Raw genomic sequence first — 19,727 nt, 5'->3', positions numbered from 1 at the left:
AGAGCTGCAAAGAGCCAGGTGTTGCTATAGATTTCTGTAACTAGTATTCCACAGAGAACAAAAGTTCCATCCAGAGAAAGCCACATTTGTCATGATAGTAGACTTCTTACATTGTAATAAACAGCCAAATTCAATCCTCTGTAACACCTAGGCATCCCAACTGATTTAAATGGATGGATGTAAAAGAATCTGTTCCAAAGTAAGCAACATAAAACACTGGTTCATACTCCGGTTGTGTTTGTCAGGTCATGGCTACAGTTTCTCTTAACCTGCTAAGTGCTCAGATACTACAGTGATAAGCATGGTATAAAAACCAATATAGAATACAATCCTTTGAGCATATCTATTATTGGGGCACATTTGGCTGCATCTACACAACAACTTAGTTTAACAATAGTTAAACTCATTTGTGATTGAATCCAGTTCTTACACAGCTTGGTCTGGCTGGTGTGGATAGGGGCAAAATAGATTATATCCTCGTTCCATCATAACTGAGTTAAAAACATGCTGTTAAACAAGTGTTTTACCTGCATAGAAAAATGTCTTAATAAATACTGCTTGGAGGATAAACAGTTTTCCACCATGTTTGTGACAAATGCTACTGCAAACAGATTAACCCTAATATATTTCAAAATGTTTCCAATAGCTTTTCCTTTTATTAATTTAGTAAGGCTTTTGACACAGTCCCACAGGACATTCTCATAAACAAACTAGGAAAAAGTAGTCTAGATGAAATTACTATATGGTGGGTGCACAACTGGTTGCAAGACTGAGCTCAGAAAGTAGTTATCAATGGTTTGCTGTTAAACTGGGAGGGCATATCTAGTGGGGGTCCCACAGGAGTCAATCCTGTGTTTGATACTATTCAATACTTTCATAATGGAGTAGAAAGTAAGCTTATAAAATCTGCAGATGACACCAAGATGAGAGGGACTGCAAGTACTCTGGAGGACAGGATTAGAATTCAAAACAACCTTGACAAAATGGCGAATGGTCTGAAATCAACAAGATTAAATTCAATACTGATAAATGCAAAGTATTTCAGTTAGGAAGGATAAATTGGAGAGAGTCTAGAGCAAAATAACAAAAAAGGACAGAGGACTGAACTAGATCTTCAGAGCCCTAGGCTAACTCCCTACCCATAGGACCATCCTGCAAAACAATAGAAAATGGAGAGTCATTATACTGGAAAATATATTCCTTGTACTCAAAAAAATATATATATATTTTATATATATATATAAAAAAAGATGACTTGCATGCTTGATATTAAGGGGAAATCCATTTATACTGTTTTAGCTGAAAAATAATTTTTTTTAAAATTTTTAAATGTAAAGATTGTGCCACTAATGCTATCTAAATTGATATGACCTTGCATGATAAGTGTCAGATGCATTAATTAAATTTACCTGTTAAGAAGTTTTCCCACTTATAAATCTAGTAGCTTATATGCAGTATCCCCTTTCTTTCTCTCTCCTCCCCTTTAAAAAACAAACAAACAAACAAAAAAAAAACACCCACAATTCAAGCTCCATCATTTCAGAGGGCGATTTTCCAGGCACAAAGGGCAGTTAGGTGAAAGACATGGGGAGTTAGGCACCTAAATGCTTTTTGCGCCTTTGAAAATCTCCTTCTCAGTGTAGGTCATATGGAAGAGAAAGAGAAGATTTTCATTTTTAACTTAAACTCAAAAGTAATTCTTACATGAGACGTAAGTTAGTTTAGAAGACACATAAGGTTGAAAAATGAAAAATTAGTGAAATCTACGTGCCTTACACATACTGTCGCATCCTGATATTCTTCTCCCATGAATTTATCAAACTGAGTATTTTTTTTAAATCATATGCCTTTCAAGTGTTTTTTTCATAACTAGATCCAGCAACAGTGTAATTCAGACCTAAATCTTTAAATGCCAGCATCTTTCATTCTACATTACGCAGGAAACTAGTCTGCTCTCTTAGGGGCTACTCTAGTAAGCGATCAATGCTTCAATTCCCATGGGCATCAATAAAAGTTGAAGTCACACTGTATCCTTTAGGATTGGGGCCCTAAATTGTTAACATTGTTTCTCATTTATCTTTACTTCTTACCTTCGCTCCTTTAGTGAAATTTAAAAAGGAAACAGGCTATACAACAAAGTTGTATTACACTAAATTGTGAATGACTGGACTTACTTGCTTAGTAATAATATCTGTTTAATTTTAGAATGGCACTGATTTAAATTCATAGTATAAAAGGTCGTTCTTTTATTGTGCTAAGGCTTGCATTATAGGACTAGTGCTGTTAAACTGCATCAGCTGTATGCAATATAGTAAATAACTGGCTGTTTCCTGTTATGGGGAGCAATCAAACCTAACTGAAATTAATTTAGTAGTCTCATCTCACTACCTAGTGGTAAACAGGCCATTCTACAAAAACCACACAGATACTATCACAACAGGCAATCTCTGATTTGGAGAAATCCTCAAGAGAGGTGATAGAAAGCCTGATTCCTTAAAGTATTCATCTCCACTTCAGGGCTTTGGTCATTTTTAAAAGAGAACAAAGAAATTCACATTACAGCTGCTCATAATGCACATGCTGTCTTTATTACAGACATCTTCAGTCACACAGTCTACTAACTTGCATGAATATTAATATTGAAGACAATTTAAATTAAAAAATAATAATTACATCTACATAAGTCAGATCAATGAGATACTAGAGACTAAGTTTCAGAGTTAAATTAAGCAAATGTATATAGTATATACACAGAGAGAGCAGAGATTGCCATATGTATTTGTAAATATATAAACTTTTAATAGATCAAATCTACATAAACAGACCGAACTCCATTTTCACCAAATTAAAGTTTTCGCAGTTTAGATCACTGTCAAGTGATCATATGTAAGCTACAGAAGATGATAAATTATGATCTTGTGGTTACATTCTGTTGTTATTAAGCAGGATAAACATGTCAGTTCAGTTTATGCATATAGCTCATTTTAAGCTGTAAAGCTTTCAAATATTTAACTATAAATAGAATTTCAAGAACAAATGACTGCAATTTGCTCAGAGTGGTACAAATTTACTAATGATTGCTAGATTGGCTCTTCATTAAGAAGTTTTACTTATTTAGTTGTATTATTCTATTCATGTTTTGGGGAATCTAAGTATTAAGATTCTTAAATGTTATTAGATATTTTTTAAAACATTCAATTAAACACAGTGCCTAAGAATTTCAGGCTTTGGTTCCAAACATTTTTAGGTTTAGTCATTTTAACTGTTTGTGTATCTCAAAAGGAAAAATAAAAGCATGACAGAGAAGGTTGTTAATGTTTTACACCTGGTTTCTTTCCTTATCTTTCAGTGAATCTGGTTTTGCAAAAGCTTGTTCTGTTGACACATCACTTTTCTGATTAGTTTGATGAATGGAGTGTTGACTTATGGCTGCACATCTCTGCAGTACAATAGCACTCTGCTTATTTAAGAATTAGTCAAACAGTGTGGCATACTTGAAAGATATCATCTATTTTTTGCTTCTCAGTCTGGTCAACAAGAGCCAGTTCTCAGGCTTTTGAGAGTGAAATATTGCAAGTTAAGCTGTAGGAATGTTTCGTTTGATTTAATGTGATTTGACTGCTTAATACACATTAAATTAATTTATTTCCAGATGGTTATAGTTTTTAATACAATTTCTTCTTCTTAGCTGGCATTTTAAATAAAATACTGCACCTCTTAGGTTGCCGGTTTTTTTTTTTTAATTCTGAAAAAATGAAAAGGATTTTTTTCAAATTTTCAGCCAAATATAAAATGTATTGTTAGGACATAATTAAACAGGGCTTCACAGTGTATTTATCTTCATTTTTGTCTTAAAATCATAGCAATTAGTGATTTTTTTTTCATACAATAAAAGTGTTTTACTAAAAAAAATCTTAAAAACTCTGGCAAAAGTAAAAAAACCTAAAGGGTCTCATGATGTCAACAACTTTTCTGTTTAAATAAAATAAAAACGCTTTACCCCTTTATGTTAAAAAGTCACCTAACGCAATAACTAATGTTTGAGAGTTAGCTCGGCCTAGAAAAAGTTACAAAAGACTGTGTCTCCCCATGTAAATAATATAATTCACAAAGTAATTATACAGTCAGGAATTACAGAAATAACTTTTATCATTTTCCTGCCAGACTAGTAAATCTGTAATGTACGTTTTGGAACCTGCTCCCATTGACTTCGATGATGCAAGATCAAGCCTGGAAATAGTATTTTTTTTAAAACTTATTCCTATTCTATTACTGTAGGCTAAAATGAGCATTTCTCTTAAAAATGAAATAATAATCCCAATACTGAGATTTTAAAAAATACACAAGAGGACAAATAGTGCTTGCTACTGTTGCACCTAGCAGAACACAATAACAATTAGTGCTACAGAACTTTCAATGATAATGTCAAATAACACTCAAAGTCATCCCTCTTAAACAAGCCTCTCTGATATGAAGCCCTCATAATTCTTTTTTGATTGTATCACATAAATAAAGTGGATAAAAATGATGCAGAGTGAGTCAGACATATTCTTTCATCTTTTCTTCCTCATTTTTCACAAAAATTGAGAAAATTAGGCAGAAATAGACATATGCATAAAATGCAGCTTTAGAAACTTCCAGGGAGACGTGACATGCCCTGGTGTCACCAGCTCCATTACTATATGGCTGCTCCTGGGTAATTCCTATATGCTAACGGGTTTTACTTCTCTGCTTATGTAATCCACACACCTCCTAGGTGGAGTGTTCTGTCCCATCTAGCAGCACTAAGACCACTTAAAGAGAAGGATAAAATGAGTCTGCTTTCAGCCAGCTGGCTTTTAGCTCATGCAGTGGAGGCTCATGCTTTAAACTCCAGAGGTCCCAGGTTTGACCCCGACAATGACTGGGATACTGTCAGTGTTACATTTACTCCTGTTAGAATTACAGCAATCACCACAAATTGTATAAATCTGTCTCATTCCAGTACAATAGTCCTCATACAAGGTTATGGACTGCTTGGGTTCTACTTAATCCCCACATTAAAGGATTAAAGCCCAATCTTCAACACCACTGCATTCCAGCTGGAGTTGAAGACACTCAGCACCTTGCAGGGTCAGGGCCTAATCAGGCTCAAGTTGTGCATACAGCCTTGCACAAGGGAGAATTTCACCCTCCAAGTCTGTTGCTGGCTTGAAGTTTTATAGCCTCCGAGGGAAGGAGAAAGTTGGCAACTTGAAATTGAGATTTTTAATTAGCCCTGACCAATTGCAAAATTCCAGATGCAAATAATAGAATTCAAACCTCACAGTCGCAAATCAGCTAGTTAGGCACATAAATGCTGTTACCTGTGCCTACAACTGATTGTGGATGTAGAAGTAGAAGCCAGGTTAATTAAAAAGTTAGTTACTAAAAGTCAGGCCTATAATATAAGGGTTTGTTTCAGATCACATAGACTCATTCTCCTACACTGATTAGTACTAGAATTTTTCTGAATGATTCCTCTACTACTGACATCAACTAAGTTTTTGCAATTCCCATTGCTTGCCTTTCAATCATAACTTAATGTACCCTGGGGGCTTATCTTCACTACGGGGGTAATTCGACTTAAGTTACACTACTCCAGCTATGTACCTTCGGTCGACTTATCCCAATGTCTTCACTGCGCTATGTCAACAGGAGACGCTCTCCGGTTGACTTACCTTATTCTTCTTAGATAGCTGAAGTACTGGAGTCGACTGGAGAGTGCTCTGCCGTCGATTTAGCAAGTCTTCACTAGACCCGCTAAATTGACACCCGCTGCATCGATTGCAGCAGCGTGGATCTCCCCGGTAGTGAAAACAAGCCCTGGCATGATGAATTCTTTCCTACAGTGCATTTTGCAATTATAATACAACACTGACATCATAACTAAACAAGATAAAAAAATAATCACAAGATAGGATGTTCATCTAGGGGCAGGATTGCGAACATTTTTCTTCCTTGCTTAAATAAAATAGAAGTTAATTGTTTTGAAGGTGAAAACATACCCATACAAGAAGCAAGAGGCTTCTCTTCACTGTTCCACAGTACCCCAACATCCCCACAATGATAAGGAAACAGCAGACTGCAATCATGACTGGATGGACCACAGGAAAATAAGTCAAAATGATAGCCTCCTCCACTCTGAAAACAAATACAATCCAGAATTAAAATAATGAAGTACTACACCAAAATCAAAGCACCTAAACATAAATTAATAATATTACAGTCTAAAAAACAAATAGCATTTACTATTTGCTACATAATTTAAAATGTGTTAGCAGTCTGGGATCATGGAAATCATTTAAATGGTATTTTTAAAGTCCTATGTTTCTTCCAAGTTATGGAAGATTGGATACTTAGATTGTTGCTCTTTGGGGCAGAGATTTTTTGTTCTGTGTTTATACAGCACCTAGCTCTTGGGTCCTGATTCCTGACTGGGGCTTCCGGGGGCTACAGTAATAAAATATATTAATACTTATTATTATTATTAAAAGGGGGAATTACTTAACAGGTCTTTTCCCATCTGTCACAGGGTGACTGGCCCCTTTAAGAGGGAGGGGGGTCCAGTGTACCTGTGGCTGATTGCCTGCTGCCCAATTTGGCTTAAGGGAAGGCATATGGGTCTCATAAAGAGGAAACAGGAAGAGGAAGGTTGGGGATAGCATCAAGCCACACAGGAATGCTGCTCAAAATGCTCAGGAAGGAAGCAGCTGAGGAAGCTGCTGAAGGAATGGCCCAAGAGTTCAGCCAACTGTCCAGGAACCAAACCAGATGCATGGGCCTGAAATGATTCTGCAGAAAGTCCCAGTGAGATGCTCTGAGTGACAGCACAATTCCCTGACTGGGGTTGTCTAAGAAAGGCTGGAATTTGTTGAAAAGGATCTGAAAGTTTAGGAAAATGCCGTTAACCAGATCCCTGATACAAGCACCAATAACCTCTACAAACTACAGAACCAGATGAAGGCTCCCTGGCAGAAACTGGATGACAGGATGAAAGTTCATGAGGCTCAAATAAGACAGAGGTGTTCCCAGGCTATGGATAGGTTGGCTGAGCAATGGAGTGAACCAAGCAACTAGAGGCAGTCCTTAAAAAGGTGAGAAAGCTTTTACAAGCTAAAGGCATCCATGCTTTGGACCTGAGATCCCTACTTCAAGAATCAGCACACCAGGAGCCAGTCCAAAACACTGTGCTTGGGTATAATGGGGTTTGGATACCCTATGGTACAAACAGAGAAGAAAGTGCCAGATAGAAGCTATAGCTGGGGAAGGCTACAACAGACACCAAGGAGAAGTCTAAGAGTCTCACTAAACTCAAGAACGGGTACAAAGCCATGGTCATAACTCTGGCAGAGTGCCTGCTTCATGGAAAAAAGCAGATGCCAGAATTGAAGATAACTTTTGGAAAGCTTAAGGGGAACTCCACCAAGCTGCACAACCGGAGTGCTGAGCTGCAGCCTCTGATCACAGAACTCAAGAGACAACTGGCTGAGAAAGAAGAGGAAGAACAGAAGTGGGTTCAGTTAAGAAGAATCCCAAAAGCCTCGAAAACATTCGTTACTGGAAACCAAGAGGAAGCTCGATATTATTATAGGCTTTCCCAAAGGTGAAAGAGGCACATGTGTGTACATTCAGGGATGCTCCTCTCAAAAACGTCACAAAACAGCATTACATAAAAGTAACCAGGGTAACAGCCTGACTATCTTGACTATTCCACACATAGCCCAAAGACCGAACATTCAGAATGTCTGGCATGTTATAAATTATGAGATGCCAAGAATTCTTGGCAACTACATGAGTCGTATAAAGTGTATTGGGCATAGTAATAGACAACCTTTGGTTATATTGTTTGTGAGCAGCAAGACTAAGGGTATCAACAAAGATTTTCCAGACTTTCTGATGTCTGCAGAAGAATTAGTGCCTGCTTGGTTGGACAATTTGACCAAAAGATGACCACTTTGGGCACAGGAAGGCTTGGGAGATAGGAGGGATCTGGCCCCTTTAAGAGGGAGCAGGGTCCAGTGCACATGTGACTGGTTACCTGCTGCCCAGTTGGGCATTAAGGGAAGCCATGTTGGCTTTATAAAGAGGGAAACAGAAAGAGGAAACTGTGGAGCAGAGTGAAGCTGTAGATCCTAGGAAAAGCTGATAACTGAGCCCAGTGTACAGCTTAGAGCCAGTCAGACCTAAGGAAGGCAGGGTCTGTGTCCAGTGGGAGATGAGGGGGAAGAGAGCAAAGATACTTTGCTGTAGGTTTCATTTCATGTTAATAAACTCGCTTCTTGGGGTGTGGTTTATTATTAGACATAAGCCTAAGAACCTATGAAGGTAGGTTGCCAGAGAATTTGGCCAGAAGGGGAGCACTACAGGTAGATGTGCCCTTTGACACCATCTCTGATTCCAGTGATTCAAAACACATCACATTGTGTGCTAAAATGTGTATTAACTGAGGGGTTCCTTTCCCACAGAAAAGTTAATTATGAAACCCTGGTATATTTGATAAACTGTAGCACCATCATTCAGTACATGGATAATTAGGTTTAAGGAAAAAAGTTTACCTTGTTTCTGCAGTTAAAGTGAGGACATTATTCAGGTAGTCCCTCATCCAAGCAGAAACACCCAACACACTGATGGACATCAACTAAAAGAAAAAATGGTGTTATTTATCAAGCATTTAAAAATTCAAGCTGGATCAATTGTCAAAAATATCTACTGTATCATTTTTTCTAACAATATTTTTCCCATGCTGTGCTTACATGTGTTTGGAACTGGTTATCTAAGTATTTAGAGAGGCAGCTTCAATTATCATCTCCCTTCCAGTTTGTATAACTACGTAGGAAGGCCTGCTCTTTGCTCTTCTGTCAAAAGGTGTAAGTCTAACGTTGGCTGACACACACACACACACACACCAGTTCTCCCCAGTACTATACCCTAAGGAGGGCAGAAGCCATGGAAGGAAGTTAGTACTGTTTCTAGCATCAATAACTCTTTCAAAGATTTCCTATCAAAACTCCAGTGGTTATCATGAAACATATGAAGCCAGCAACCTGTGAGGCACGATCCCAATCCCGGTAAAGAGGACACAAGTATTAATCAAATCAACTTATTGTGGTTATTTTATTAGAGAAGGATGGTGATCACTTTGCAGTTAAACTCATAAGACTTGGATTCAATTTCTCACTCTGACATAAACTCACTGTGGCCTTAGACGAGTCATTTACTCTCCTAGCCTGTTTCCCCATCTGTCACATGGGGATAACAATCCTTTGTTTGGATTGTGAGCCTTATAGCTCTTTGCCACTCAGGCCATGGCTACACTGGCACTTTACAGCGCTGCAACTTTCGCGCTCAGGGGTGTGAAAAAACACCCCCCTGAGCGCTGCAAGATACAGCGCTGTAAAGCCTCAGTGTAATCAGTGCCGCAGCGCTGGGAGCGCGGCTCCCAGAACTGCAAGCTACACCCGTAAGGGATGTGGGTTACGTGCAGCGCTGGGAGAGCTCTCTCCCAGCGGTGGCACTCCGACTACACTCACACTTCACAGCGCTGCCGCGGTAGCGCTTTGAAATTTCAAGTGTAGCCATACCCTTACTCTGTATCAACAGCACCAACCACAACAGATCTCAGCTGCAGCCATTAGCCACTACTGTAATGCAAATAATTAATTCTGAATAGCTCATCAGTCACCACTGATCCCCTGCAAGCCCCCATGGCAACTTTGTGCAGTTGCGTGCCACGCATTAAGAGGGGGACTTAGCCAGTGGGTTTCTGCTAGGAAATCTCTAAAAGTATGCATGCTAGCCAGTGCGCTGCCATGGCCCTCCACCTCGCTTTTCCCTCCACGTGGGTTCAGAAAGGGAGTGCCAGACCCAGCAATGCTTCTACTGAGTGGTGTATCTATGATGCTCTCACTAGTAACAGTGTCTTCTTATGAGGAGTCTCAGATTTTCCCTTATCTAGTTCAGTGCTGGCTTCATGTGTGCCCTGACAGTGAACGAAAATACTTATGAGGAACTAGTCAACGGGTAAAAACTAATGCATTTTAATGGTTTCTCTGTGTCCTTATTACATTCTTGGGATTCTTTGTCTGCAGCACACATATAGCAGGCTATTTCTGCCTTTAAAATTTCATGTGCAGTCACAGTGGTTACTTCATCCCTCCTTTTCAAAATCACTGCATCTAATAGAGCATGCAGTCCTGGTTCTAAGCAACATCAGCAGGAACCTCAGGTGTTCTGTATGCTGTGTGCATACTCCTAAAAGTCAGTGCATGTTAAAATTCTACTCTATGTCACTGCACGTTTTCTAAAAGCTCTGTGGGAGATGTATTTTGGTTAGGGAAATGGAGAGTAGAGAGCATTTTCTTCTACTGTTCAGACCTGCCATTCAGGAAGCTATTAACAAAGTAAAAAAAAGAAAAGAATTGGGATCATTTCTGAGCCAAACTCCAGGAAATCCTGCCTGGGAAGAAGAAACAAGTGACATAAAATGTTGAACAAGCAACAGACCTCTTGTTTCTAGCATTTGACTAAAGGTATTTACAAAAGCCACAAGACTATTGTACAAGTGTCCCTGGCATTTCTGACATTATGAATGAACCATTTTCCTATGACATGATCAACAGGCAAATGAAAATAGTTTTAAAACCCTTTTGATAAATATATGTGACAAAGATAAAGTGTTTGTAAATATTACTATCTGGTTTAAAATACAGTAGAACTACTGAGAGTGGAATGCATTTGGCTCATTCTGTATTATCAGAAAGGCTACAAAAGTGCTCAATAGAGGTGGAGAAAACCATCAAATCCTTACTCCTCAACAACTTCCAGATGAAGTTAAACAGGTACTGCAGAGGAAACAGCAACAGAAAGAAACTCCCATTTGCTAAACAATGCAGTGCTTTCTTCAGCACTACACTAAGGGAAGTGTTTGGTTTTATACCATGTGGACATTTGTTTACTACTTATTGGAAGAAAACTACCAATTCCTTTTACTTACAACTGATAACCTATACCAACAACTTTATCACTGCTAATACTAACCCAGACTCAGGGTACGTCTAGACTACCTGCCGTATCGGCGGGTAGTGATCGATTTCTTGGGGATCGATATATCGTGTTTCATCTAGATGCAATATATCAATCCCCAAACGCGCTCCTGTCGACTCCAGAACTCCACCAGCATGAACAGCGGTAGCGGAGTCGACGGGGGAGCCACGGACGTCGATCCTGCACCGTGAGGACAAGAGGTAAATCGATCTAAGATTCTCCCCCACCCCACTCCCAGTGTAGACCAGCCCTCATAAGAACAACTTACATATGAAAGGTTTCAGGTGTCATTCATAATTCCATGAGCCATCCAGTTCCCCTTTGCTGCTCTCCTTTAATGTGTATCTTTAATGGCAAAGATAACATACCTTTTGCATGACATACACTAAATATAAGAAATTCCTCTTCTTAAATTTGCATCAGACAGTGGATATTACACACAGAGGAAATGTCGTCTTTTTTTTTTTGGCAGGCCCACTCTAAATTGCTGTGTCGGATTGACGTTATATTAAGAATCGGGCAGATCCTCTTCTCTCATTCATGTTATGATGCATACTGACACAGACACATTCCCCATATAAAGAACAGATACCATGGAAGGAATTCTTCTAGCTTCAGTTTCACACTCCAAAGTCCAGTACCGAATATACTGATGGAAAACTCTGATCATCACTCTGTGATCAAAATCTACAATTATGACAATGACCGTCCTTGAATCAACGTGTTCAACTATACAGAATAAAATATTCCTTGTATTTCATTTCCAAACTCAAATTTACATATCTCCAGATTTTTTGTAGAAAGGAATTGCAAGAGGGCACAGACAATGTCAAGCCTAGAACTGTATTAATTTCTTCTCCCTCTCTAGCCAACCTCAAAGAATATTTTTGATAGGTCTCAAAGATTCACTAAAGAGACCATTGCCCTTAAAAAACACAAAACACTTTGCCATCCATAATTATTGACATTAAAGCTATGCGTACACAATACTTTGCATAGTGACTCCCATTCAGAAACAAAACCCTGTCTATTTCTCTACAAAAAAAGGGAACAGGAGGGAGGGAGGGAAACAGGGAATTATAAGTGGAAGCCATCTGGCAGCTAGATTATGTATATAAATATAATGTGAACTTTTGGCTTTTTGACTCTAGGAAAAAAAACCATCAACCCACACAGCATCTGTGCTTATAATGTAATTTGTTCTCCTCAGCACCACCTCCTCCTCCTGAATTCTGAAGATTTCCAGATCAACTCTCTTTGTCTGTATCTATGGACTTGAATATGGTGCACTCTACTGTTACACATAAATATTTAGTATATTAAAAAAAAATTCTTCTAGTCATGGTTCCTCCATTTCTTCAATATAACATGCAAATTTTAAATAATTTACATAGAAAAAATGTAAATAATTAAGAAAAAATGAATCCCATTTTCCCACTATTTTATTCACACAGGCTATGTCTACTCTACGAGCTAGGGGTGTGATTCCCCTCTTAATGCACAGCTACTTCAAGTCATATAGCAATGTCGCTGCAGTGGCTTGGGGAGCAGAGGCACAGCTGAGCCTTGCCGAGTACAAACCCACTTGAAATCAGAGGGTATGTATACGGCATGGCTTAGCCGCCCATGCTGCCTCAGCTGCACTGCTACTTATACTCATGCTAGCTCGATAAGAGCTAGCGCAAGTATGCATACACAGGCAGGGTAATCACACCTCTAATTTTCAGTGTAGTCTCTCTCTCTGACTATGCCACTCCATAACATTCTAACTTGGAAGTAGGAGGCTGTTGTTCAGCATAGGCCTGATCCTGCAAAGTTCCCAACTTAAGTAAGTGGAACTGAGGGCACTCAGCACCAAACCCTGGGCCAGATCCTAAGGTTGGTATAATCTGGCATCAACGGAGTTACACCAGTTGAAACCAGCTAAAGATCTGGCCTCATGTGTTCGCAATCTCCTCAGGAAGGAGCCACAGCAGCCACAGAAAAAATCTTGGGGTGCAAATGAGCCTGATGGGGCAAGCAATGGCAGTCATATCCCAACAGTCTGCTGCAATCCAATTTCCAAGGAGAAGTCATAAGAGGCAAGGTGATGGGTTTTGTTGTGTTTCTGGAGGGAGGCCAAAAGGAATTAAAATTGGCAGATCCTATTTCAGCCAATTGTTTGCATTACTAATTTAGCACTGAAATATTAACCAGCAAGGAAGCTATACCAGATAGAATGTGACCATCGAAGGGTACAGTATAATGGGGGGGGGGGAAGCATCAAAAATAATTTCCCCCACATTAGTAATAATATCAGTACATCAATAAGTTTTTAATTGACAACTTCTCTTTGAACCCCACTTTGTGTCATAAGCATAATAAGCTTTTTAATATCTGTTACAGCTGGCTGCAGAATTCACAGTACTTTATATATTCATCAACATGAAACTGAGTTTATAAAATTGCCTATCATATTACATTTATTTTCATCTTGATTAAAGATAATAATGTTGTTTTCAAATATGATACTCAAAATAAATGTTTAAATCACATATTGACATTTAACTTTCAAACTAGTTTTATTCGTTTTGAAGTTTGACTGTATCCCATTCAAACAACTAAGAAACTAGATGTACAAGAACATTTTCAGAGAGCTAGGAATGGCCACGTACAAGTTAATCTTAAATTACTGTTAAGAGGCTTTATATAAATTGGATATTATGTGGCTTAAAAGAAAATATCAAAAGGTATTTTTATTCATTAAGCATGCCTGCAGAACTTCGTTCATGGCTCTGCTTCTTATGATGTCTGAAAGGTCATGGCTAATTTTGAAAAATAAATTTGATATTTTCAGTTAAGCTATGTACATACGTTTATATAAAGAGAGGGGGAAGAGCATTGACCCTTGTAACTAAGGTTGCATACGTTTCCATTCTTAGCAACTTTTTTGGTCACAACCTAAAAATTACTTGTTGGGCTGAAATTTGCCATGCTTATGATCTACTTGAAGGAGATTTTCTTATTAATCATTATTTTATTTTGCAAATTTGTGCAAAAACATTTAATCCATTTGGGAGTATGTGGAGAAGGCAGGAAACAATTTCTGCATTATTAAAAAATGTTTTAAAAAATAAAAACAAACAAAAAACGTCTCGCATCAAAGCAAATGGATGGGGGTAAAAATTTTAGTGTCAGATTCTGATTCCCTTACTCATGCTGTGTAGCATTTTACCCCACACACAAAAAGTTACTGTAACTTCAATAGGTTTACTTGCACAGTAAGTTACCATTCAGCCTGAGTAAATGCTGGGCTTTAATTTTAGTATAAAAATAACCCTCAGTAAGTCCATGAGTGATCCAGTGAAAATTGGCTTGGGTTTGACTAAGCTTCAACCTGGTGAAAAATTGCTTAGTGCACACACAGAACATTATGGCATAGGCTTTCACCATTAAACTCACAGCTCAGATGCACAGCATAACTGTAGCTAACTTAGCTATTTACGGTAACTTCTTTTCCTGAAATACTCAGGGACCAATCTGCCCCCTACATTCCAACACTATTGGTCTTTAGCATAAGAGAATGTAGAGAGAACTGAGTTCTCAGTTTTGTACCCATCTACTCCATGACTACTTTCAACACCTCTACCTCTTATTAAATAAAGCCTCATACTGATCCTCCAGGAAGCAAGAAAATACTGTTTCCATTATACAACAGACATAACTGAGATCCAGAGAGGTTAAGTGACTTGCTCGAGGTCACACAGGAACTTTGCAGCACAGCACAGATCTCTGATGTGAAAGACTCGTGTCTTATGCCCTAGACAACACCACTTTTCAGAAAAATTGCTTCCAATTGACAATGTATTTTGTTATGCTATCTAAACTACTGATGTGTGCCCACAGACCGTTGTCTAGTGCCATAAGAACTACAGATAATGGGCAAAATATTATTAGGCCCATTTTATAGCTAAAAGGAAAACAGTGAATAACTTTCTGGTCAGCAGTGGGAGTTAGGCCTTATCTGTGAGTCAACAGACTTAGACATGACAATTTGTTGTGACCTTCATAACATCAGTTAACCTCCCTGTTTCTCACCTGTAAAATGGGGTTATCAATAGGTGCATATACCACTTGTGAGGGTTAATAAGAAATGCTGTTCAATTCTTTTAAATAATAAATATTTACACAGAGATATATTATTGGAGCTTGGGGGAGTAGAAAACTACAGAGGAGAAATTCAGGTATTCTTCTTTATAGCCTATGTCTGCTGCCTTCCACAGAGCCTTGAGTCAATGGGAAATTCTCAGGCTACACCAACAGAGAAGGGATTGGGGAGTACTGGCAAAAACATTTTCTGTAAAGAGAGATGTCAATTTAAAAAGAAAATGAGAGAAAGTACCCACAAGAGTAATGGACCACTGAAGCTGTTGGACATCATGGCTTAGCATTCTAAACATTTGAAATATTTATTCTCCCTGGAGCCATCAGTCCAAATACAGGCAGAGCTGGCTCACACCTTCATCCTCAAGGTGGATGTACTGAATTTAATTCAGTTAATTGTGTGGATTTTCCAAATCAGGCCTTAAAAGCTATACTTCCCTTACTTCCTAGTAAGGAGCCTAGCACCTCTGCTAACAGGAACTTCTCCCCAGTGTCACTGTCAAAATTCCCTCTCCCCACCAACACCATTGTGCAGAGGCTGAGATATCAATCAGTTGCTGTAATGCCATGGTACTAGACATATATAATGCATAAAGAGATTTGGGATGAGGTGATACACACATTTACATTATGAGTGTCATCTATTCTACCTTCAGTGAGACACAGTATATTAGGATCACTCTGTCAGAGCATTCCTGCCTCCTCTCATTTCCAAAATGAAGACAGAGACACCAACCCAGAGCATCAAGCTCAGTAGACTTCCCTCCCTCCTCAGTTCCCTTCTTGCTTTACCCTCTTACTCTGATAGCCCTTGTCTCTCCCCCACATAAATCCTAATGCCCCATCACACTCCCTCCTCTCCCCCCCAAAAGAGAGACCCAGGACTATGTGTTTGTACACCCCAATCAGAGCCCTGAACCTGACAGAGGCCTTTATGCACTACAACAAGCTGAAAATATTAGATAATTGATACAACCTAAAGATTCCTTCTTAATTGGGAAAATATTAGCACAAGTATAGCTATTAAATAATACACTGAATAACCCTCTGTTCTGTAAAAAGATGTTCCCTTCCTACAGCTCTGCTGGAATATTCTCTTCATATATGGGAACTGAGAAAAGTCTCTTCAAGAGAACAGTCCTTATCTAAGTCCAAAGGACTGAATCCATAGGTGTTCCAACTCCCTGCAACTCCCAATGAAGTTATTTGATGCTGGAGAGCAGTGGAAACAGCTTCTCTCAGGATTTGACTCTAATGGAATGAAGATAAACTGGATTGTTATGACAGCAAAATCAAAGTAAGTATAAAAGACAGAAACCAAAAAGTTACAAGATACTACATCTCGCCTTAAGTATGCAAGGAGATATCAGGTTAAATGCCGTAAGAGTCTGGCTTATCTTCAGCTTAAGCACCAATCCTCACGTCACAACCATACAAGTATGTGCACCAACCTCAACAGCACTCAAGGAAGAAACTGACAGATTTTATAATAATCTACAGAAAACAGTACAAGAAATTTCATGACATATTATTGGAGATGGGAGATTTTAATGCAAAAAGTAGTATCGGATTGGAATTCTGATTCAGACTCAGTGAAGAAAACAGAAGAGGAGAAAGGTTACTGAATTTCTAGCTAAGCAACAACTTGGTGATAATAAACATGTTACTTCAAAGAAAGCCATAGAAAAAATGGACTTGGATATCACCAGATGGGCAAACGAAGAACATGATGGACTTTGTACTTGTGAATTGCAGATGAAAATCACATGTGTTATCATGCAGGTCACTTGCAGCTGATATTGGATTAGTGCAGGCATCCATGAAGTTGCAGTTGAGTGCCGAGAACAAAGATGTGTGTGTCACAGTTTCAGGGTAACTGCATCTGTATTCTCCCACTCCATGGTTTACTCCAGGAGTTCCCACTCTGACAAATGAAAGTCCTAGGAAGTGTAAGCAGTTCAAAAGACTATACTCAGATATGCCTGGCATGACAGGCATCAGATAGGACAGGCATGGACTTTTTGGGCAATAAGTGTTACGTGGGGTAATCCCTGGGAAGTAGTTAATGCAAATTCCATAACTCTGGATTATGCAAAAATCCAGATTTTGAAGCCACACACTGAGGAGAGTGACATTGACTAATGATTACCTGTTCCTGGAGACTAGCAATGCACAAGCTGTCAAAAGGAAACAGCTGAACTGCCCAGTCAGGGTTTCTGATCTAAAAACTGACAATCTTATAACCAAGGGGGCAAATGCCGTTGATGGGGTTTCAAAGACTGATGCCTACCACAGCCTTATGTTGGAGTTGGAGGTAATATCTGGTAGACTTTTTAGCATGACTGTAGATTATTTTATATGTTTTTTCTGCTATGCTTTTTATCTTAAGAATAAATGTACCTTACTTTGTGAAGGCTGGTTGGTGAGTGGTGTACACTGTTATAGCCCCTGTGGAGATTTCAATCTGAGGTGCTGGACCCCAGTCAGATCCACTGGGGAAACCATAGTGAGATGCAGAGGGACTGTAAGGCTAAACTTTCAGTCTAGAAGGAGAAAGATGTGGGTCTCTGCTCAAAAGAGGTGATTGCTGAGAGCCAGAAACCTTAAGAGGAAGACATCTCACATATAAAAGGAAAGTCCTTTCAGAATCTGAGGGAGGCTGCAGCTACATGTTAGCAAGTGCAACATCATTCCCATCCTCTTCCCTTACTAAGACTGCTGCTTCAGAAAGTTCTGAGGCAAAGGCAAAAAAATGTCATTCTTTTGGTCAGCTGAGAGAGCTGGATCGTATACCTCACTACAGACTTGTGGACCAACAGGCCATTCACAGATTGCTTAAGTGTTAGTGGACAGTAGGTCAGCAATGGCAGAAACAGTTGCCTCTATCAGAATTCCTCAACACAGTTCTTTTATTGGTTTTAGTTCATGGTCTTTTTTCAAGCACAAAGCATTAAACTGTACACTATGGAGAAGCTACAAATGATCACAGCAAAGTAGCTGACAAGCTCCTCTCTCTCCCCCTGCAATTTGGGTCCCTGACAGCAGCCAAAATGTGAAAATGACAGTGTCTAAAAGCAACTTTCCATATTTGCAGTTTCCCAATAAGACCTGTGGTTATTTCAGCCGGTTCTTCTAGGCATGACATCTTCTTAAACAGCTCCACATGCACAATGGTCTTCCCTGTGAGCAGATACAGCTGCTGATAGCAATGTCGTAGAATTCCATACTACACATGCTGGTATGGCTGTATGGATGGCACATAGCATAACAACATTTTTGTGTTTGCTCCTCCCAGACCCAGGCCATCAGCCTGCACCTAGCATGGAGGATGTAGGCAATCTCACATCCATTTGATGATGTCTCAAAAGTAGAATTCCGGAATAACAATGCTATCATCTTCCTACAGAAGAAAAAAATACCTATCTCCATAGCATAATCTGCCTGCTCACATAGATACAAGGTAGTCCCATCACCAGCCTGCAGCCAAACAGCAACTCAGTGAAACAGAGAGAATATCACTAAATCCTGGCTAGGCCCCTCAAACCATGATTTAAAAAATATAATTGCTGTATTTCTTAGTTATTTCAAGCAAACCTTGATGGACCTTATAGCTGGGCACATTAAGGACATGCTTCTCCTAGTCCAGGGGTTCTCAACCTTTTTCTTTCAGAGCCCCCATACAAACATGCTATAAAAACTCTATGGCCCACCTGTGCCACAATAATTGTTTTTCTGCATATCCAGTAGATTAAAAGTCAAGGCCAGCATTAGTGCGTAGAAAGCAGGGCAACTGCCCGGGGCCCTACACCACAGGGGGCCCTGCAAAGCTAAGTTACTTGGGCTTCAGCTTCAGCCCCAGGTGGTGGCGCTCTGGCTTCAGTTTTCTGTCCTGGGCCCCAGCGAGTCGAACGCTGGCCCTGCTCTCTGGTTTATTTTGGAGAATCCCCTGAAACCTGCTCACGGCTCCTCAGGAGGCCCCAGACTCCTGGTTGAGAATCACTGTCCTATACCACTAGTCATGAAGATATTTGGTGGCTGCATCAGCATTTGTAAGGGACACCAGTTCCACAGCAGCCAGACTGAAAAGTCCCTTTAGGATTGCTTGGAGGAATTCAGACCTTTATATCCCAGAGCTTAAGGTTTCTGCAAAACACTAGAGCTATACAGATGGCAGAAAATTATCTTTAAGACACCTCTATTGTGTCTGCCAGTACAGAACTGCTACTGTATTAACAGCTCCAAAGTAATGTGTGCCCTGCACATTTACAATAAGCTGATCTTATCTAAGCTTCCTACCATCCCATGCTTACTCTGAGCTGGTGTTTATTATAACTGTGACCAATCAGCAAAATAAGACCCTCTACAGACAAGAGATCCCCTGCTCCATCTTTATTTAAGTGAACATTGACTTCAATGTGCATGTGTTCAAGCCCTTAGAGACAATGGAACAGGGAGATTCCTAAAACAGTGACTTGACTTAATATCCACTAGGTGCACTGTACCAAACATCAGCAAGCAAC

The 19,727-nt window shown here is 39.4% G+C and overlaps 1 protein-coding gene across 1 annotated transcript in view; it reads right to left on the bottom strand.

Moving 5' to 3' along the window:
- The window catches only part of TSPAN12 (tetraspanin 12), a 62,142-nt gene that overhangs the window by 35,253 nt on the left and 7,162 nt on the right, over positions 1-19,727 (bottom strand). The window contains exons 3-4 of the mRNA XM_050936350.1: positions 8,577-8,659; positions 6,027-6,162 (exon numbers count right to left, since the gene is read on the bottom strand). Of these exons, the coding sequence (XP_050792307.1) occupies positions 6,027-6,162; positions 8,577-8,659 (219 nt within the window). The remainder of the gene's footprint in view (positions 1-6,026; positions 6,163-8,576; positions 8,660-19,727) is intronic.

This window comes from Gopherus flavomarginatus, chromosome 1, assembly GCF_025201925.1.
Source record: "Gopherus flavomarginatus isolate rGopFla2 chromosome 1, rGopFla2.mat.asm, whole genome shotgun sequence".
NCBI lineage: Eukaryota > Metazoa > Chordata > Testudines > Testudinidae > Gopherus > Gopherus flavomarginatus.
This window is presented reverse-complemented; position numbering and strand designations above follow the sequence as displayed.